Source organism: Hyalella azteca, unplaced genomic scaffold (genome assembly GCF_000764305.2).
Source record: "Hyalella azteca isolate HAZT.00-mixed unplaced genomic scaffold, Hazt_2.0.2 contig1682, whole genome shotgun sequence".
NCBI lineage: Eukaryota > Metazoa > Arthropoda > Malacostraca > Amphipoda > Hyalellidae > Hyalella > Hyalella azteca.
Genome location: NW_025931986.1, coordinates 3,913 through 27,422, shown reverse-complemented (window position 1 = coordinate 27,422; position 23,510 = coordinate 3,913). Strand labels below are relative to the sequence as shown.

Below are 23,510 nucleotides of genomic sequence, written 5' to 3'. Positions count from 1 at the left end.
GCGCTGACGCTATAGACGAGCAGGCGCTGACGCTGCGTATCATCGATACGTAAGTCAAGTCATACTTTTTAGTCCGTGCAACAACGGACTAAAAGGAGAAAATAAAATACTTAAAAATACTTAAAAAAACACGTTTTTCTTGTGGACTAAAAAGTAGAAAATAAATTATGGCTCGCCTCAAAAACGTGGGTCGGGCTTTACGTTTACCATCAAATTTCCACAATTCGTGTGTTGTGTGCTTTTCGCTTTAATCATAAATCTGCCCGACCCACGTTTTTTGGGGCGAGCCATAATTTATTTTCTACTTTTAGTCCACAAGAAAAACGTGTTTTTTTTAAAAAGTATTTTTAAGTATTTTATTATAACATCACTTGAATGCGATTTTTGTGCCTAAAGTGGGTTTTTATGAACCATTCTTCAATTGTTGTACTTTCGTTTCGAGAATATTAAATGGATTCGGAACAAAAGGGTTTGGGATGTCCGGTTTAAAGATGACGAAATTTCGAATAAAGGGTTTCATAATAGCAAGGATTATGACTCGAGCCAAGCCGTCCAAACCTGCTAGTAATATTAAATAAATAATTACAGTTGTTAACAAATGAATTACCTTTTGATGTTTGATGTCCATGTCTGAAACACGAGAAACTTTCCTTGGAATGAAGATCTGACGGTAATTACGCCACAAATCAATACAATGGTCCAGTCAAGCCCATGTAACTAATGACGTTAACAATGATAATCAATAATGTGCGAGAAAGAAAGTTGCGTGCACGTGCAGTGAAACAGGGGTGGTCGCTATGGCAACCGCTTGTTTACATTGCGCTAGGTAGAACGAACGGCGTCCGCACGCGCGGAACGCAGCGCGGATTAAATCGAGCAGCTTTCTAAAGAAAATCTAAGAAGATTATAAGAGAAACTGACATTAAATTGAGTGGCTGTTGATCCTCAAACAGGCAAAAGGATTCCTGAAGAATAATCAGGTGTGTTATTTATTTCTAGCACTCAGACATGCGATGGAGTTTCCATTGTGTGTCTAACTTGCTTTACTTGCTTTGAGATTTTCCTTAGATATTCAAAATGCTATGGATTTTCTATTCTAACTTGAAACCATTTCAATAGTATCCCTAGAATATTCAAACATGAATGTTTACATTTCGGTTTTCAAGACATTCGAAGACTTTCCATAAGGTACTTGAGCAAACATCTGAGTTTTAGTGGAATATTTACAACATGTGAATGACTTTCCATAAGCTACTGAACATTTGAGTTCGAATTGCATGTTCAAAACATGTAAATAACATTCCATAGATACGGAAAATCTAAACTTACTTTGAATGTTCAAAACGTGCGAATAACTTTCCGTAAGATATCCGGACAAACATTTGAGCTTGCGCTGAATGTTCAATATATGCGTAGGACTTTTCATAAGAACCTAAAACAAACATAAGAGACTGAGAGGAACATCTGATCTACCATCGCGTATGTTCGACAATGATTTTCCCTTTCTTAGTAGTTGAGTATATTCTCACATACATTAACCATAACTTTTCATAATAGGTAGATAATTTTACGCTGTTTAAAATAGATAATTTTACGCTAGTTAAAATAGATAATTTTACGCTAGTCAAAATAGATAATTTAACGCTAGTTAAAATAGATAATTTTACGCTAATTAAAATAGATAATTTAATGCTAGTTAAAATATAGTTAAGTCTCACCTTTAATGGTGATGGGGAAGGCTTCTTGGGAGGGGGTCTTTTGAGGGGGGCGGCGGAAGGAGGAGGGATGGGTGAGGGTCCACTTCTGGGCCAAACAAGCAAGGGTTAATACCATTAAAAAAAAGATTTAGCTCAGTTAATTTTAACATTTAATTATAATATTTTATTTAAAGTACACACAGAAAAACAATGCGCAAAAACAGCAGGAAACGACTGCTTTATTAACTCCAAGGAGGCACACGTTTTATCGATGAATAAAAAATATGAGTGGAGAATTACGGCATACAAGACCTATCATAAACTATTTATCATGTAATGAACAGTATCGTTAGGAACGCCTTTAAAGCTTTGTATTGAATTGTATTTGGTATTGAATGAAGACCAGTCAATAACCATTAAATGTTGAGAAACTTAAATTTTTAAATAAAAATTGCATGCTATAATTCAATTTTGTAAAGGTAACGAAAAATAAATAATCATGAACAGGACAGTAATTCAGTGCTAAAATCTGACTAGAAATTTCGTGTTCATTATCTGAGTTTTCCTCCATCTTGAGAACGATTGAAAATGGCTTTCATGAGTATAAACTCATGGATGAAAATACAGCTTATGATGAACGAAAAAGTGATGATGAACGTTATGATGAACGAAAAAGTGTCAAACAGGATAAGACACGACTGGTCCATAGCGGGCATTCTAACTGAACTGGAATTGAAAAAAATAGCTAAAATATTCAAAATTTCGTAGTTTAATGTGTTAGAACCTTTATTTTCAGACATTTCGTTGTATGTTGATATCCTTTGATGCAAATGATGAATGTTGGTTAAATTTTGGACATAACCTTGATTAGACGTTGTTAGGACACGATGGAATCGACATTAATTCTTACGAAACAATCGAAACCATAACAATATTGTTATTGTAGGACCAATACCATCAATAATTTACAAAACTTTGGGTGCACCACAGGCACTACATGCTTGCTAGTTTCCTCCATTAATATATAGTTCTGTTAGACTGTATACGATAGTAAATAAATATTATTCTCAGTCCAGTTTAGAGAGAGACTTCGATTCCGTACTATTGGACAACAGCGAAAATGAGTGTAAGTTAGTCAGAAATAAGCTATTAATCATTAAAAAAATGAATACAAAATAAGGAAACCAGAAAGAGATTGAGTTCACAATCAATTATCGTTTTTATATCAAGTTTACACTCAGACATCTCTTTAGAAATATAACTCATCATTAAATGATTATTTAGAGGGTGAGTTCACAATCGAATATTTAGAGATTGATTTCACTATAAAATTATTGTCGCGAGATGAAATCGTCACTCAAATAATTGCTGTGACATCAAATTCACATTAAAATAATTGAATTGTTATGACATTAATTTCTTACTCAAATAATTATTGTGACATTAAATTAACACTCCAATAATTGTTGTGACATCACATTCACACTCAAATAATTGTTGTGACATCACATTCAACTCAAATGATTGTTTTGACATTAAATTCACACTCAAATACTTGCTGTGACATCAAATTCACACTCAAATAATTGCTGTTATACGTTAAATTCACACTCAAATATTTGCTGTGACATCAAATTCGCACTCAAATAATTGTCGTAACATTAAATTTACATTCAAATATTTGTTGTGACATTAAATTCACACTAAAATAATTGTTTAGAGACTTAACTCGTAATCAAGAATCTGAGAACTCAAACAACGACTCACCCGTTAACGGCAGGCGATGGCGACCGCATGTCGCGGCTAGGACGTCTGCCGTAGCGGCTGTTGTTGTTGTAGCTGCCAGAATTATCAGCATCGAGCAGGGAAGGGTTGGATTTATGAGAAGATAACACACCGGCACCGTTGTTATTGTTCTGTCTGTTGATTAAGTTTTGTTTGGGGACTCTAGGATCTGCAGAGACCTGACTTCTAGACCGGGCTTGTCCATACCCGCTGCTGTAGCCGCCTCTGTTGGGGGCAGGAGGTCCGTTCCTTGGTCCATTTTTGACTATCCCGCGAACAGCAGGTTTGGCGTCACTGGGTTTCCCTCTGACGGGATTTAAAGGGTAACTTTTATCGTAGCCTGTTGACCGTCGGTCCTCAAATAACTTTCTGACCCTTCCTTGTCCTGAGAAAGAGGATCCTAGGGATAGTGAGGACAGTGAGGAGCTGAGGGAAGATGCCGAGGACTTGGTTACTCTCTGGATGGTAGAGTCCCTCTCTGCCTCCTGCCGCGCCGCCATCTCCAGCAGACGCGACTCCTTCTCCACCATCAGCTGCTCCTGCAGCCGCGCCTGTCGCACATCAAATGCAAGTCTTCAGTAAAATGTATTTAATAATTTTTTCTCTTTTAAAGAAAAAAAAAACAGCAAAAGTATGCCTTCTCCACCATCAGCTGCTTCTGCAGCTGCACCTACCACACATCGAATGAAACGCAGTAAAAATTTGTTGTTTTTCAAGCGCAAAACCTACATCTGCCGTCTCGCCATCAGTTGCTCCCAGGGTCTTGTCTGTAACATATCAACTTTAATACTTCCATACAGATAGAGACGATGGAGGATAGACTTTTCGATGGAGTAAAGCATATTTTATTCTTCTATAATATTTCTTTTCCTACGAAGCTTATGAAGTGGCAAAGAAAAGCCTTCTGTGTCATCAGGCGTCACACGTAGAGTATTTGCCATAATAAGTTGTTCATTTATTAAAAATTTATTCTACTAATAAAACACTGATGATTTCTGAATTAAATCACGGTGAAAAATAATCAAACAAAAGCCATCTTTGCACCAGCTGCGCTTATGTCACTTTGAGCCATTTAATCTCAAGTGACTCATATAAAATATGTCATAGTTAACGATGAAGGGGTTCTTTCTTCCGTCTTTATGGAGTATTACTTCAAGACTCGTTATCATCATACATTGATAAAACATTCTTGTAAAGGGCTTTCATTCTTACGCTGGAGACTTGAATGCGCATATTGATAGTGTACGTTATATCTGGCAAAGGTTTTAGGTTTAATTGAAATTTACTTGTAGTTTTCTCAACAATTTAACCTGCGTTTGGCTCGTAATGATCCTACATTTCATTCGCCAGAGCCTTCAGAGCGTACTATATATACCAGTTCACGCTAAACCTGATAAAGAATTAAGATAACATCAAAAATAATCTTAATTTTAGGCGATAAAATATGACATTTTGTTTCTCAAATACTTACTCCGATACTACAGAAAAAGTATTTGCTTGCTAGTATTAGTGTGAATAAAACACGAACGCAACAATACCAGTTATTTGCAATGAGAAGTTATTGTATATGACTTATAATCATGATACTAGTGCTGATATGATATGTGCATTTTTACTCACTAGTGGAGGAGCAGAGATACTACGGCGCCTGAACTGCAAAAAGTTCATCATTTTTTTCTACTGTTCAGGAGAGCTAACGATACAAAATGTTAAGCCATTTATGAGGAATAATAATCCGAGTTTCTACTGATCTGAGATCGATACAGCGAGGTCACGCGTTGTATTGCTTTGATGAACGCCACAAAATGACATCTGGGTAAATCTGAGGCTGAACACTAATGATATTATTCACTGAAAAAATGTTAGTTGTAGCAAAGAGATGTTATACCGTAGTTAACTTGGTGCCTGAATCTTGTAGGTTTAGCGCAACCCTGATAGTAATTAAATTGAAAAAATGTTAGTTGTAGCAATGAGATGTTATTCTTAATTTGATGTTGGAATCTTGTCGGTAGAGTGCAGCACGATAACAATTAAATCAATTGAAAATTTTCTGGAAACTAGTGAATAAATATCTTGACATCAACCAACTAAAACTTTATACGAAAATTAAAACTAGCTTCTCTTTAAATCATCATCGTTTTTCTACAAATAAGGCTCAACTATTGTTATAATCAAAAGTTTTCCTTCCATATACATTTGAAAAGCTCCTCCATATGAAAACACGTTCACATAAACACGTACAAATTAGCTCCAAGTCAAGGAAATGACTTCAGACGCTGGATATTTTCAAGACTTAAGTAGAAATTTTTGTGAAGGTTGAGCATTTGTAATCGGTTAAAATAGGTAAATTAAATACAGCAAATTAGAAGACGTTGTAAGCATTACAGATTTTACAATTTACTAAGGTGAGCGGATCAATCGTAAAAATTTTGCAAAATTCTGCTGTAAACAATACTGATCGAGGCAGATGAACCGATTATCGATATACTGAAGTGTACTACAAACTGCTACTCTCGATAATTACTCGAACATTGCTACTATATTTGAACAAATTATTAAAATGAGAATTATGAATTACGTAGCTACGTATGGCAATAGACTTGTTCTATGCGCCCATACCGATAAGTCACATCTGAATAATTCATGGCTCTTAAACATATATGAATCTACCATGCAGAACAGGACAAAATTCGTTTAAATTTTTTCATATGAAAAAATGATACGCTTCATAAATGCATATGTTTCGACAGACACCAATGTAAATAATAAAAAGTTTGCACAAACAAGGATAAGCACAGATATCACTATAAGCAAGTTCTGAATAAACCCCAATATATATGACTGCACTTGAGTCCTCGTTCGACGCTTTCAATAGTTTCCGAAAAATTAAATGCGGCAGTATTCAATTAGATTTTAGAACATAAACAATAAACATAGACTTGAAACAGAATTCCAATTCTAAGTTTGTATGTAAAATCGTTCATTACAAGTCACCAATCATAAACCTTTAACGACGGGCTCATGGCAACCGCAGTCAGAACTAACATTCCACTCCAAACTCATCGATTGCGCCGCTACAATACAAGCTTTCCAATGGATTTCATCGAGTTCGATTTTCACGCAACGGTAAACACATCAGTTCAAGTTCAATAATCATCCTACGATAAACAGAGGTCGTGCTATCAGAACTCACTTAAATGCATGTAAAGGTCATAGTAGAACTAACGGCTGGTCTTTTGTCTCTGATTGGCGTTTTTACCTTGAACAGCCGTCAGTGATATGCTGTCCTTATAAATGGGAGCTCGTAACTAAAAAGTGACGTTACGGCGAACACATTAGACTAAACTTGATTTTTCATGTAACGGAACAGATCTGTTCGCGTTAAATCGTCACGCCACGTTAATTGAACAAAACAGATCAGAGCAATTTATCCATACACAACATTGAACAGATCCGTTTGAGTTCGATCATCACGCAATGTTTAACAGATCCGTTTGAGTTAGATCGTCACACAATGATCAACAGATCCGTTTGAGTTCGATCATCATGCACGAAATGTCTAACAGATCCGTTCGAGTTAAATCGTCACGCAGCGTTGAACAGATCCGTTCGAGTTCAATTGTCACGCAATATTGAACAGAGTTCAATTGTCCCACGACGTTGAAGAGATGAATACGAGTTTGATCGTCGTGCCATGCTGAGTAGCTCTCTTCAACCATCAGTTTCATGAACATTCATATCCTTGTTATAGCAGGAGTTTGCATGTGATTTGTGAAGATATCCATACTGTTCCTATACTCAGTCATCGTGTTCTAAATAGTAGAAATGTTTATAACACTAATAAGATAAGAAATATTATGTTCAAATCTGTCTTAGACAGTGTGGAGAGTGCAAGGTTATTTCCTCCTTACAACTTCTTAGGCAAGAACTTCAGTTGATCTGATATTGTTAGGTCAATAACGTGCATGCATGTGGCTGCTCTGGGCCCTGGGGCAATCCATTATTCTGTCATGGCCTACATAATAAAAGTTTCCGAGGCAGCTAAAAGTTAATAAAAATGAAATGCTGCATAGATGGTCTTAAGAATCTAGAGACAAGGACCATTACCAGGTAGATAGATGGTGGGCATAATCAATAAGGCAACGTCTCAAAGTATTTTTTGGCAATAGAACTTCCGTATGTTCAATTTCCTGTTGTTAAATCACTCATGCTCTTAATATACGGAAGAACAAGAACGGTTGGTAAATAGAAAGACAAGGGCTAATAAAAAAATCAACAGTTAAACGCAAAGTCGTATAGCACAACACTCACCCGAATGAAAATAGAGTCGAGACGCCACAGTAAATCCACTGTGGCTAGGAAGAACTTTTTGCCGAGTACAACTCACGTCTGGATGCTATGACTCATAGTTACACTAACCCCTATATTCATTAATTAAGTACATACTGACATATTCATCCTATGAATACTCACCGACAATGAGTAAGAACAAGAATTTATTGTTTTATTTGATTTATATTTAGGCAACACTCACAACTGAACCACAATACCCACCGATTCTTATCAAGGGATCTGGCTAATTACAATTATGAACGTTATCGACAATTTTAATTATATCGCTAATCTCTTTCCTTCAATAAAGTTCATTTTTCGTTGCTTTCAATTCTTTTTCTTTCACATTGTTTCGAAAAGCACGTCCATAAGAAATACAATAATATTACATGTAAAAATTAGCTCAGTAATGTAAACATCGTAAAAAGGTATAAAAAATGCTTCTCAGATAATTTTTCTCCAATTCATTGCTGTTACTAATTTTTTCTCAATAAAGGACGGTTTCACGGATGAGTGTAATTTCAACATAAAATATAGGGCCTGGGCCTGGTGCAGGATAAGGGGACACACTCGTGGAAATGAGTGAGATTTTGTATGAATGCCGTTCGTAGGCAAACATTGTTGAAGCGACGATTCATTAATTCATTGAGAAGTCCAATAAATTAGACTACTTTCACTCTCGAATACGCTCACAAAAAAGTCTACTAGCTATATTCACTGCGTAATACGTGTCTTATGAGTACATATGCAAGCCACTCTCAGCAGTCCTCATGCACTCATTATACGTTTACAAGTTAGTTTCTCATGCACCTCAAATTGGAACTCCGATAAATTGACAAGTCGAGAATTGGAAGCGCCTTAATGTCAATACAGTCTGTCATCGATCACGCGCCTATTATCTGGCTATATATACTGGACGTAAAGGTCACCTTTTGATCGGCAAGAATTAGGGATGTTCAAGGCTAGATCTAGAAACCTGGCTGTGCAGAAAATATCTTTATAAGCAGCGGGCATCAAATTTTTGTGCAAAATAACACGATATAAATGCAAGAAACTTTTTCTGTTATTGTACGTGACTTTAAGCGAAAGGGAAAACGTTCTCTGGCATCCTACTTAAACGGATATACCCTGCACACACGAGAACAATTTTGTCATGTCCTATTTAATGGGAAAAACCTTTCACGTAGACAGAACAACATTGTTCTACCATCCCATTTTAAAGGGATCAACCTTTCACGTAGAAAGAACAAACTTATTCTTCAATCCCACCTAAAGAGACAAACCTTTCAGGTAAAAAGAACAACCATGTTCCTCCATCCCACCTAAACGGTTGAACCTTTTACGTAGGAAAAATAACCTTGTTCTTATATTTCACTTAAGTGGATTAACCTTTCCCGCAGAAGAACACCCCTGTTATAGCTCCACACCTCAACAGGACACTGAACATGACAGTAGGAAAGCGTCCTCTCTACCATCTTCTTCTGTTAGCTGTACGTTGCCATGACAACGACGCAGCTATTGCGTCCGTCGGTGATCAGAAATTTCCGCTTATCTCTTAACAATGATACGTTTATCAAGTTCAACTACGATTATAATCATGAAATGTTTAAAAATAACCCATATGAGAAGTTATTCAATGGTAACGTTAATAAATCTTCGTGTAATAGTTGATATACGCTATGCGTAGAGGAAGTCTTCCTGACCATGAAACTTCCGTTCCTATAAAGCACGTCACCAATTCCAGGAATCTGCAACCTCAACGAATCCATGGAACGGGAATCGTTCACTGGATCCTTCATCTCATTAAAGTCCTACAACAAAATTCGAAAATAAAAAAATCAAAAGGAAGATATATATATCTACATGGTGTAGAGTCAGGCACACAAGTGAAGATGAATTATTCAGTGGAAACATTTTATATTCGTTCCTAGCGTCACTCATTGAAAAGGAAATTTGGTGGGATAGTGAGAAGCGAACAACGGCCGGGCGCTGAAGTGAATCATGCATGATTCATGCTCAATGACGGAACTGTCTAAGACAAAACATGAACTAAAACAACTTCTTCTACTGATGACCATGGGATCCAGCAATTAATAAACGAATAACAAAATACAAAGATTGTTTCCCCATGTCAATGCATATTACCCTCACCAATCACAAGTAAAAAATATCTGCTAACAGTAGTATTAAAATCAGGAGCGCAATTATATGTTATTGGCTAGTACAAATTATTAAAGATTTTCCTATGTGTATTATTGTATAATCAATGGATATAATAGTCGAGTACGTCAGTGATGGAAACTAAACGCCGGAGTTGCAACAAACACGCCTTTTTTCACAATGTGTGTTATTGCTATACAAGAGATGTATAATGGGCACTATAAAAATTATAATTAATCAATTATAATGATTACCAAAATCAATCAATTATCGTGTATAGAATAATTACAATGCCAAGATCATGAATCAACATTAAATGAAAGCGATGCAATTAACATTCCCGATAAACAAAATGGAATACAAGGCATTAATTAACACGTTGAGTGCGGCTCGACCCATAGGTGGCTTGATGGGTCTTTTTTTCGGACAAATTCCGCGATTTTGTTTCTTCAATTGCGTTGACCGACAAAAATTTATTATACCGGTGCTTCCATATTATATTATAAAAAGTGCGGTAAAAAAGGAAAATTAAATTTTTGCCCCGGAACCTACAAATTTACTACTGTATATTGAATTATAGGAATTTTTGTCAGCAGACTTGGTCATTTTAAGCCATCTGGCAGCCATGTAGGCGAAATTTGACCGTAATTTTCTAGGGTAGGTAACTCAAACCTATACAATTATTGTCGCGTGGATTACGTATGTAATTAAGCGATCACTGTAGCGTTAAGTTTCCCAAATAATACCTACCAAGTACAGCAATAAGCTGCATGTAGTACTAAGAATAGATTAACCTGAATAATATTAAATACAACGAAAAGGAGCATGTAATACATAGCAATATCTTACCGGAATAATACCATGTATACTTATAAGCGACATGCAATACTATATACTATATAAAATAATATTATATGCATAAATTACATAATATTAGACATAATATGCCTGCATACTATATAAATATACATAACACTTATCACAATATTACCTGCATTTGTCCCAGGCGTGACACCCCCCGGCTGGGGGGCATGTTGCTGCTGTTGTTGTTGTTGCTACTCGAGCTCAGGGAGGACAGGCTCGTCGCCATCGTCAACTCTCCTGCACACAAATAAAAAGTATTTAATATTTTTTCTTGAATATTTTCACTGTTCAATATTTTTTGTTGAATAATTCTATTGTTTAATATTTTTTGTTGAATAGTTATATTTTTAAATATTTTTGAAGAATGTTTCTATTGTTTAATATTTTTCTTGAATAGTTCTATTGTTTAATATTTTTTGTTGAATAGTTATATTTTAACACGTTTTTCTTAGCTTAGCTTCGCGTTTGTTTGTTTGTTTGTTGTTAACATTGACAACGAAAATTAGCCCACTTCTGATTGTTCCAGAGATCTGAAATTCGGCATGCAGGCTATTTTCGCCTAACAATTTCAGATACAATCATAAAAACTAGTAATTAGAGACCGAAATTAGTTTAATTGAGTAAAGTATCTATATAGTAAATATATAGTATGACGTGCGGGCGCTCACGTTATAGACGAGCAGGCGCTAACGCTGCGTATCATCGATACGTACGTCAAGTCATACTTAATCAAGTCTTAATCGTTTTTCTTGTGGACTAAAAAGTAGAAAATAAAATACTTAAAAAACTTTTTTAAAAACACGTTTTTCGTGTGGACTAAAAAGTAGGAAATAAATTATGGTTCGCCCCAAAAAAACGTGGGTCCGGCTGTACGTTCACCATCAAATTACCAAAATTTAAGTGTTGTGTGCTTTTCGCTTTAATCATAAATCTGCCCGACACACGTTTTTTTGGGGCGAACCATAATTTATTTCCTACTTTTTAGTCCACACGAAAAACGTGTTTTTTAAAAAAGTTTTTTAAGTATTTTATTCTTCATGATTAATACTGGTTTTAATTTATTTTTATAGTCATTGAATGAAGATCTGGAAGCTGAGAAGCGACACCTGCTGCCGAAAGAGCTCTCAGCATTGGCAGAAAACGTTGTCATTAGAGGAGAAAAAATGAGCAAGAAAATTGTGCAAGCTCGGTCATCTATTCCTGCAGGTGAAGAGGCCACAGTTACAGTGGTATCCTCTGTGGAAGACCCCATCATTAGCCTGCAAGATCTTCTCTTATACCTGATGAAGAGTCGCACTGATATACACCTCCAATTGTTGGATACTTTTTTCAATGGCAACAGCAGCAGGGCAGATGATTCCATCCGACTGAAACTTTTCTTGCGCCAAAACTTTGGGTATGTGTAAATCCAGTTCATTGCCAATTAAATTATATCTGATATTGTTTTTAGTCTGCATCCTAAAACTGTCAATCCTAAAGTACAATATCAATCCTAAAATACAATGGCTGGCAGTCAAATGCATGTCCATCACATTGTCAGCATCTCATGATCTTGATGCAACCTCGTGAAATGCCCTGCACATTAAGCCAAAATAACAAATTAATTTCTCACAGGGATCACCTAGCATCATTCTACGGTCACCTGACGTACACCGCTTGGGCCAAGCTTGGTGTTGCTGAACTACCGAAGCTTGGGCTGCACCTCCAGTCTGGAGCTGACGTGGCTGATGTCAACAAGATCCTGAATGACAACTTTGGTGCTGTTAGCGTTGAGCCTGGTACGTTCAATGGTTCTATTTTTTAACGAATGGTTCAATGGTTCTATTTTTTTTAAAATGCATAGTTAGCAATTTCATGAACAATGCAACTTAAATTGAAAATAGATTTATGTTATTTCAAATGTACAATCCTCTACAGTATCCCATGACCATTATGGCATGTGATTCAAACAAAGGTGCTACTTATAATGAATTTCCACAAATTGACAGTTGTACACAAAAAAATAGAGTGAATTAACTGGGCGCTGCTATGCTGATTCTGTTGGTGGTTTGTTATTATTTTCCTACAACGTTACTGTATCAACTGAGGGAGAGTTAACTTTTGATCCAATTTAACTTAGCAGTGGATGCTGAATTGGACCAATAATGGTGTAGGTAAAAGATATAAAATATAGATAGAGTCTAATAGGATTTAAAGCCATCCTGAGAATGCCAATAAATAATAATTATTATGTATCAGATTTTACTAGAAAGTTTGATGTGCTAGAATGGAATTTTTAGGTAGCAAATTTGGAGTTTTTGAGTGAGAAGCACAAGTGAGTGATGGCTCACAAGCAAATTAGGTCGCTGAAAGATAATTAATAACTAATAAGGTGCACTGCAGTAACTTAGAATCCTTTTATTGTATGCTGTGTTAATCGATCTTGGTAAGACTTGGATAAATAATTGACATACAAGATGTTAAAATGAAGTTTTATTTTAAACAATATTGGATGGAATATAAAACAATGGAACAAGTAAAGTTACTGACGGTTAAGTATGAACTGCCTCCCATGAAGGCTATGGACTTTACAAAGGTTAGCTTAACTAAATGATAATAGATTGTAATTGCATAATGCTTGAGAATAATACAACAGTATAAATTGCAAAAGTATATATAAATTATTAATTAAATTGTAGGAAAAAGAAGTTTGAATTCAACTTGCTTTGAATTTGGTTATTAGATCTGATGTGGAACGATATTGGACAAAAAATTTTATTAAGCATAAAAATTGAGTTATTACACAAATGGATTGAGTGGAAAGAGGCAATGATGCCATCTGGCAACGATGTGTTGTTCCTCTTGTTTCACTTTCATCAAGAGGACTGAAAATTTTCCATACACTTCAATCACCTTAGATCTTGAATATAATATAAAAGTATTGTTTTTACCTGTTGGTATAATAATTGGCATGTATTGAAAGTTGAGGTTCGTGAAGAAAATCAAATTGAAAAAAATTATGTGTCTAGTGTATATAACATAAAATGAATTGACATAAAAAATGAATTGATAACACCGTTTACACCCACATAATGATCGTGAAACAGCACGCAGGAAGCTGCTACGGTGACTGCAGTTGAAGCTGAATCACCTCTTGGCTAAATGCTGTTCTAAAAATGAGAATTAAGATTGGCAGAGTAACTTGTCTGAACGCTCGTCAATGCATGAATGACTGCTGGCTATAGCTGAACTGACAGCCGACCTAGACTGTGGCTTTGAATGTGACACCCTGAATACGACATGAAATGAAATAGCCAAGGACAGGCCCATTGTATTTTATAAGCAATCAAAAACATCAATTGTGTTAATAATTCCCCCCCGGTTGTGATAATTGAAAGTAATTTGCTTGCAGTTCCAGGCGAAGAGTTAGCTAAGAATGGAGCCTTGGCTCTGGTGACCGGAGAGCCGTTCATAGCAGGTCAGTTCTTAATTGAGTCCGAAATTACTGTTTTAAAGTGTTGTAAGGCTCTGCTTCATTGTGATTTTAAAATTTAATTATTATTCTCCATCCTCATTGCCTGCAAGTCCCCCATTTTTAGATTCAGGTGAGCGTCTACAATGTACAGAGCTATATGGAAAATTTCAAGCCTGAGGTTCTAGGACCAATTGAAATCGAAACTCCATGAATAAATGTATAAATTTCCTTCCCACCTCAAACATCATGCACATATTTTGATTCATGATATATGAATGAGAAACGGTTGTTATCCGTTAAATTTCCTAAATTTCCAACACCTTCACAGCCGTTTGAACAGCGGATATATGTCAAATACTTCAATGGATCGGAGTATGTATGAGACTTTTTTTATTCCGCTATTAAGCATTGTTTTCATCTGCTTGCCATTTCATTCGAATTGAAGTAAAATACTTGATATAGATTGAGAAAAGTATTCGCATTTCTATTAATGGATTTTCAAAATTTATATGCATGCCATTCAACCTATTTTGAGCAAATATTTTCATAACATTACATAGATGAGTCGGCGCTGAAAAAATAAGCCTGTTACCTGTCGCCGATCCTTGTACTTTTCATTCATAACTTGTTCTCAAGAGATCTAAAAACTGGATTTTGACCAGTCTTTTCATAACTGATGTCCATGCAGATATTGCTGATATTGCCATCAACAAAAGCATCAATAAGAACGATATCGTGGAGTGCCTGGAGCCGAAGACCAACAGGCTGTACCGACTGCACTTGGTGAAACTGGAAGATGGAGACTGGGAGCGATGCAGCGGCGTGGTCACACGTTTGCTCCCAAGCACTCCTAAAGGCAAGCGGTGAGTTACTTACATGCTTTGTGAAGCAATGTGTTCTGAAGCAGCGCAATAGCAATTTTCATTCTATAGGTTTTCACATACCTTTCACTCTATATATTATATTCTGATATATATTTCACTCTATATTCACAGCAATCCTATAGATAAAAATGTGTGTCGAAATAAAATTTTAAAATGTACCAAAAGCAGTTATTTTCCATTCGCCCTTCATACTAACTGCTTTATGAAAAAAATTAACACTTTATAATGATACTTTTTATTGTGCTCTGAGCCAAGTGAGAAATTTTATTGAAGAAATCATTTCGGAACAAATTATTTAGAATCTTTTACTACGTACGATTTTGTTTACAATTTTTTAATAAACGATTTTGCACAAATTTGTCCTTGTGTCAAACATGTGATATCACATGAGCAAATAACGAAGAAAAAATCTTTGACAGCTTTATGTTGGTTTCTATTGATGCACGTTCAGCTGTCATTTCAATATCCATTTTTATTTAAAATCATAACATCATTTCTTGTCTCAGGAACCACGAACTTTGGATCCACGATTGCAGTGGCTTATCAGCAGGCGTCATTGAACGAGTTTCGATTTTTTATGCAAGTACACGAGTATTGGCACACTGAGAATGAATAATCATTCAATCGGAAAAGCCCAACAACAACAGCTGGCTGCACAATGCTCTCATTACATCAAATTAGATTTCAGCATTCCATCTTTTTAAACTTTTTCTTCTATCGCTGGGAAATCGGAATGTTGAGTACAGTAATTAATTAACAACATGAATTTGCACTTCTACTGCGAACCATGCTGACCTCATTAATTCATTTTGCTGCTTCACAATACACGGCGTCAACGGTGAATGCCAGCAATGATTAGCTTGCTAAAATTTTCAATACAATGTAAAGCAATCCAAACGTGTGGTATTGTCGTCAGAAAGAAGTCGAACTGAAATTTGACTTTGTTTCATATTAATGTTTTGGTATGGCATGTGCGCTGAAGAAATATCCTGGTCTGGATTTTCAGAGGAACGCGTAGCCCATTCCTACCATGTACTATTAACGGACTTCATTTCTAATAAATTTATGAAATAGATACTAGATGGTCTGCATAATTTGAGCACGTATTATAATTAGAATTTTTAAAAACTTTATTCATTTGATCAATGTTGTTGCGTAATTAACAGAACACGATTCTGTTCGAATGAAGAGGATCCGGAAGTGTCTCTTCAAGCGTAATGGGATGAATTGAGAGCAGAATTATTCACTTCCTATCAATATGTAATTTTAAAATAGTTTTCTAAGGGTACGTTTACAATGAGATCGGCATTTCATCTACTCCTATTTTTAATTGGGATTTCTGATTAAATTTATGAATTTAGTTGAAGCTTAATATTTCACATTTAGTGAGAACTTTTCGCGGGAAAACTATATTTCATGCATGCCTACTAACAGGATTTCACTCCAAGAAGGCGAGACTTGTAGGTGAAATTTCGTTTTTAGAAATCTTAAAGTGTTAATAAATTGTTTTATGTGTGGTATCAACATTACGGGATCGCGAAGTAGCCTGAAGTTTATTTTTCTCAGCTGAATTTCTGGGGATACGTTCACACGTCTAGAACATTTGATTAAAACACGCTTTTATATTGTCAAGCGTTCTGCTGCGAGTTCTAATAAGTTTGACCAACTGGATTGTTTTAGTTTGTTTCTAAGTAAAGACATTAGTTCCTAGAATTTCTGAAATCAACCGCTCTCAGACTTAGTTGAATGTTGTGGATGTGATATGCCTTTCTTTCAATTTTACATCGCACAAATCGCCTGCAGTGACTCCTAATGCTAATCCATGATTCAATCACAGGCTTTTGTTGTCGGCGGACAGCTCGGAGGAACGAGTAGAGTGGTGCCGCAAGTTCAACGTTGCACTGGCCAATATTAGGTCTTGGGACCCTCAAGCCACCAGACCTGATCATTACAGTGTCTAGATCAAGTCTGGTGGCTTGAGGGTCCCAGGGTGTCTATATCACCACCGCCTCACCGCCTTACCTCCGTACAATCATCACTCTACGTTGATGACTTCATGATCTACGCATCATCCAGATACCTACCGACCCTCACGCGCAAAATACAGACTGCCATAAACCGCGTTAACCAATGGACCACAACTCACGGGTTCTCCTTTTCCAACGAAAAAACGACGGCTATACACTTCAAATGGTAAACGCCGCCTCTTCGGACCAGGCGATCCATAGCGATCAAGTCCCTTGCCGGGACCACTACCCTATCATCAAGGCAAGCATCCGCCATATCTGGCGGGAACAGTGGCTAAACGTGAGAAAGAACAAACTAAGAGCAATTAAGGATTGTGTACGAGCGTGGAGTTCATCATACCAGAAATCCCGGAAGATGGAGGTAGCGCAACATCTACTTACTAACTTACACTCAATGAATAATTATTCATTCGAGAAAGCCCAACAACAACATCTGGCTGCACAATGCTCTCGTTACACCAAATTAGATTTCAGCATTCCATCTTTTTAAACTTTTCTATTAACCGCTGGGAAATCCGAGTGTTGAGTACAGTATTTAACAAAACATGAATTTCACTTCTGTTACGAACCATGCTGACCTCGTTGATTCATTTTGCTGCTGTATACCACACCGCGTGAACGAAAAATGCCAGCAATTATTAGCTCGCTCAAATTTTCATACGATTTAAAGCAACCAAACGTATGGAAGAGCCGTCAGAAAGAAGTCGAACTTAAATTTGACTTTGTTTCATATTAATGTTTTGGTATGACATGTGCGCTGAAGAAATATCCTGGTCTGGATTTTCAAAGAACGCGTATCACATCCCTCCAATGTATTAATGACTTCATTTCTAATAGATTTACGGAATAGATACTACATGATCTACATAATTTGAGTGCGAATTATAATTAGAATTTTTACAAACTTTATTCATTCGTTCCATGTTGTGTTTGAAAACACGTATTCTATTCGAATGAAGAGGATTAGGGCATGCTTCTTCAAGCGTAATGGGATGAATTGAGAGCAAAATTATTGGGTTCCTATCTATATTGCAAATTAATATAAGTTTTCTAACGTTACCTTTACATTACGATAAGTTAAGTTTAGTTAAAGAATTAAAGTTAATTACCTAATTGAGTTAAGTTAAAGCTTAATATTTCATATTTAGTGAGAACTTCTCCCTGGAAAATTCTATTTCAAGCATGCATACTAGCGAGATTTCACTCCAAGAAAGCGCGACTTGTTGCTGAAAATTCGTTTCATATAAATCTTTAGTGTTAATAAATTGTCGCTATCAACATTTCGGGATCGCGAAGCAGCCTGGATTTTTTCTTTCAACTGTGAATTTCGGACGATACGTTCACATGTCTCAAACATTTGATCAAAACACGCTTCTCTATTGTCAAGCTTTCTGCTGCAAATTAGTATCTAAGTTTGATCAACTGGATGTTTTTAGTTTGTTTCTAAGTAAAGGTATTTGTTCCTAGAATCTCTGAAATTAATTGCTTTCAGTTCGTGTTTTGTGACTGAATGGATATTTTGGTTTCAATCATTTATTAATATTCTCAATACGCGTTATGATCCATTCATTATTTTCAAATGTGATTGTTTTGCTTTTCACTGTTCTCTATTTATGTAATTTTCGGCTATAGGTACACATTCAGACTGCAATCATCTTTTAATTTTTTTTTTCATGTTGATTTTTATTCAATTAAGTTACCAATTGAAATTCTTTAAAATGGAAATGTTGAATTTCGTCATATATGTCTGCTTTTCGTACGTACAGCTGAATACGCCATTTAATAATTCTCAAATTTATGCAGTGAATGCCAGTGATAGCGAATCAAATTGGATTCATTAATAAATTCGATAAAATTAGAATAGATATCATTAGACTGATTTCCTTTCTAAAGTTATTCCTGGCGGTGTCGTGGCACTACCTGTTATTCCAGTTTCTTGTGTTGAGGTAAAGAACGCTAATATTAAGTTGAATGTTAAGCTGAGCACAGATCTCTTGTGTACACTGGATTCCTGCCACGACACGAGGGGCGGCGCCTGAAGAGTCTGTACGTTAACCGCCCTAGCCCGACTAAAGCCTTACATGCTCTACCTCAGATGACCCATCTGTGTACGAGTCTATACAACTGGTACTTGCTGAACCTACGAGAAACATTCCAAATTCTGGGGTGTGGTACCCGCATTTATAGCTCACTTGCAAAAATTTATTATTAAAACACCAAATACAACGGAATCTAATCCCATAGTTTCTTTGATGAATTAAAACTGTTCAAAGATTGGTATATTAATAAATTTTCTGCACATACGTAACTGTTTTTGCGCAATGTTACAATGTTTGACCGGCAACTCGAAAAATTTGTCTTAACTAGTAATTTTCATCGACTCACACTGATAAAGTGCATGGTTTATTAGTTTATTAATTCAACCATGCATAAGTGTTTCTAAGAAAAACTAGCGTCACTTTAATAGGGACGAGATGGCAGAAGAGGCAGGCGAACAAGTCCCGGTGGCTGAAGCCATTCATTATTACTCCTTGGGAAACCGCGATGAAGAGAAGCCGCGGTAGCCGGTAAGTGAAGCGCGGTATAGCGGGGAATTGCCGTAGTTGCCATTAAATGGTTGTGTGCAGAGACATCATGGATTGTAGACGAGCGATCATCTCGCTATGGTTGAGAGTACGGCATATGGTTCAAAATGAACGGGTCCAGAGCGTGCAATCGTTCAACTCGAGCTACTGGCAGAAGAGGCGGCGAACATGTCCCGGTGGCTGAACCTCCGCTGCAGTCACGGGTATACTTTTTGATATATTCTGCAAGTGACATGAAGGACACGATGAGTAGCGAGCTTTATTAAATAATATTTAATTAGGACGATGTCAAATGTATGTTAGAAAGCACGGGATATTCAAGAACATCCAACCGGTTATTGTGGCATTGCCTTCTCTCTGTTTAGGCAAATTCAAAGCTTAAACCCGAATCAATTTCGAGTGTCCCCTAGAAATTTACATTTTACACGGGAGGGGTCAACATATAAATTAAGAGATCAAAGGATAGGATAACAAAAGAAAAACATCAAGCTCTCGACAGTGTAAGAAAGGCCGTCTGGCTTCCTTAGTTTTACAACCACTTTGCAGTCTCGACCTTGCAAAACTCGTTCCACCAATAAATAGTCTGCACCCACAACATAGTCACCTATGGTCAAGTCCGCTAGCAGGAGTAAGTACATGTAGCTCGTGTCTTCGGGAGGTGGAGACTCGGACTACATTGCTTGTAGTTCCTTCCAGTAGCTGGCCACTTCCATGCAAGACTCGATGAGAAGGAGCTTGTCTGACGTCCCGATTGTTTTCAGCGACATGCACGAAGTTGCCTTGCACTTTAAAATCAAATTCGGAGGGACCTGGATCCAACATCTGCGGAGTCGATGCCTGGCCATGATTTGATTGCATAAAGTCGTTCTTACTTTCCAAAAACACTGAACACACATTTATGTAAAATTCCAGCGGTTTAAATGTGCAGCGATGAACTTTTTGTAGACGAACTCTGTAACATCTGACACCATGGCAAGACGATGGCACATGTTCATAGGTGTAATTATAGCCTTGATCCTGTCATTTAACATATAACTTTTGTGCCTCCTTTCTGCTAGCTTTTAACCCTCTACCGCCTAATATGAGTTACAGGAGCAATACTATCTAAGGCTACTTCCCAAAAAGCATACGTTCCAGTGAGCGCAAAATGACTTGTACTGATGGTTGCCGCCACGTACGACAACTTTGAAATGTTCTCTGTTATGTACAAACGTCCTCACGTTGCTACGCTCCATAGTTTACGTATAATTTAAGTTGAAAGTTATGTTCCCGATGAGTGACATACGGCGGAAGAGACTTAGGCACGATAGAGCGCGTGGTTTACTGTTATGCCTTATGGTGGCGTCGACAGTGTCCTTGATGGCCAAATTTAGGGTCTGGTCCAAACAAAGCAAAGACTCGTCAATAAAGGTGCACTCAGGAATTACAGCTTTGACATAGGCACCATTGTCATGAGTGCCAACTTGAACTGTTCCTAGTGCGAGATCGGCTACCCTGAAAAGTACTACAAAATTTCGGTGAACTCTAATGACTAGAAATGTAGAATAGAATAGAAGTGTCGGCGTTGAAGAAATAGGCCCATGGCCTGTTGCCGATTCTTGAACTTTTCGTGACTTGATTCACAAGGGATCCGGCCTTTGGAACCCGATCTTTCCATAACTGACGATTGATTGAGATAGCTGCTGGACTTATTTGTCGATATTAACTCCTAAATCCTTTTCCGTTGTCGACTTCGACATCATCACTCTGTCGTTGCAGCCGTGTCTTCTCATACTGTAATCTTGCTGTTCATTATTCTTGCCAAGGTGGATAACTTTACATTTGTCAGCGTTAAAACGCAATGGTAATGTATAACTCTTAAAAATACAGAAAAAATATAACTCAGTACTCACTGCAGTGTGTGGCAGAGAGCGTATTTTCTCGTCGACGAAAACGTGGAGTCACGGACGGACAGACAGACGGACATGGCGAGCACAACAGTGCATTTTTTCGATAAACGGGAAAGTGCCCTAAAAATAAATGCATTTCATTTTTACTTTTTTATATTTAAACCTGCAGCATGGCGACGTAAGGATTAACACAACTGTTGAACTCGTTGAACTTAATTCATGTAAGCAAGAAAAGTTTCCAATTCCTTGTCCAGCTTTTTGGCAATGTTGTCGGCAGTATGGCGCTCACTGAATGGACTGACAAAAATAACGAACTTACTCAGGATCCACTCCTTGTCAATGTAATGAACAGACAATGATTTGTATGGATCAGTCTTCCTAGATGTCCAAATGTCCGTACTGAAAGCAATTCCTGGACTTTTAAGATCAGTTTTCGTTTAAGTTGATCCACAGCCGACTAGACATTTACAGACAATAAAGGATGTTTGTAGACTGTCATTTGTGGCAGTCTTGATTTTCAATTTAATGTTAAGGAGGGCAACAACTTTTTGGGCCGTCTAGCCTATACAAATCCGAATGAAAGATTCATTCTCGTAAGAAGTTTCCAAGTCACCTCGTAGTTGCTTTGTATTTCTGGATTTGTACGTGAGAAAATTAACTCAGCTGTGCTTGGCTTGTCTGGCGTTCAACAAGATAATCTGGCATTCAAATCTCCGTCTCTCGAGACCCTGAGGGGTCGCGTGCACGATATTCTAAATTATAAAAAATATATATTCAAATATTTTGACTTTTTACGCCTGTTGCTTCATTATGATGTGGTACAGAGAAACTAAAATTGTGCACGCATGGTTGCTAATATCTAAAATTGACGGTTATATTACAATTCAATTATTTGAATAGGTCATATATGAGTTTGTCAATGTTTAGGCATTGATAGGTGGAACACCAAAAAAAATTAAAATAACAAATACGATTGAAAATCTCCACAACATATTATGAAGTTGAAACTAACATGAAGTCAAAGACCATGAATTTTTTCAAAATAAGATAATTGGATAATGGACTTCTTGTTCTTATTAAATACGCTGGAGAGACGTCATTTGTACAGGCGGGGCCGATTATTTGAAGCTGTGCCAACTTCTGTGCTAAGGAGTCAACTTTGCTGTAGCTAAGGTAGGCTTTATGCGGTCGTGAAAAATTGGTCATAACTCAAATAGGCCTGTAAATAGATTTGATTTTAATTACCATTTTGTATCATCATTGTATGCCACTGTCGTCATCATAATAAATTTTCTTTCTAAAATATAAAAACCGTTAGCAATTTTCTTGTCTGAATTTTCATTATCAGTATTAAAAGTTATATGTATATCGGATTGCTTGTACATCGTTAATAACCGAACAACTTAAACTGCGGCGTTTTCATGGTCCCAAAATCTTTCACCAGGCCACCTGCGACCGTGACGAAATAATTTTTATATTCAACTAGAGCGCCGCTACCAGATTTTGGCAAGTTGTAAGACTACTAAGGTTCCATTCAATTACGTGCGTCATGAATACGTCAATTTCATAATAGCTCGAAATATCCTCGTGCAAAAGTAACTATGACGGAGCATAAAGGGCAACATAATTAACACGTAGTTTGTTCCATCAACTGCCTTAGAAGTTTAGCCAGTTCCATGGTATCAAGTAATCCCTTTAGCCTGTTCGAAATAATACAGGAGGTAGCGATCAAATCTTTCCAGGTCATGAATGAGTTTCCAGTTAAGCTCGTTTTACAGGCTAGAACCAATTGATAATCCCGAAGGATGTGTAGTCACGATCTCGGAATGACAT

General features: G+C 36.8%; 2 protein-coding genes across 3 annotated transcripts; one reads left to right on the top strand and one right to left on the bottom strand.

Moving 5' to 3' along the window:
• Positions 1-1,667: 1,667 nt before the first annotated feature.
• On the bottom strand, positions 1,668-11,109 carry LOC108673959 (the record flags this gene model as incomplete). Its single annotated transcript, XM_018161851.2, has 3 exons — positions 10,966-11,109; positions 3,465-4,033; positions 1,668-1,803 (listed from the first exon to the last, which is right to left on the bottom strand). Coding segments are annotated over exons 1-3 (804 nt in total), but the record flags the coding sequence as incomplete, so codon positions are not given.
• Positions 11,110-11,935: 826 nt separating this feature from the next.
• LOC108673960 lies at positions 11,936-15,842 on the top strand. 2 transcript variants are annotated; one of them, XM_018161853.2, is made up of 5 exons: positions 11,936-12,234; positions 12,453-12,616; positions 14,230-14,295; positions 14,990-15,155; positions 15,683-15,842. In XM_018161853.2, the coding sequence occupies exons 1-5, from the start codon at positions 12,002-12,004 to the stop codon at positions 15,780-15,782; spliced, it is 729 nt and encodes a 242-aa protein (XP_018017342.1). In that variant the 5' UTR covers positions 11,936-12,001; the 3' UTR covers positions 15,783-15,842. The 2 variants fall into 2 exon arrangements, with proteins under 2 accessions (XP_018017342.1, XP_018017341.1); XM_018161852.2 differs by having other exon boundaries at positions 14,981-15,155.
• Positions 15,843-23,510: the final 7,668 nt, after the last annotated feature.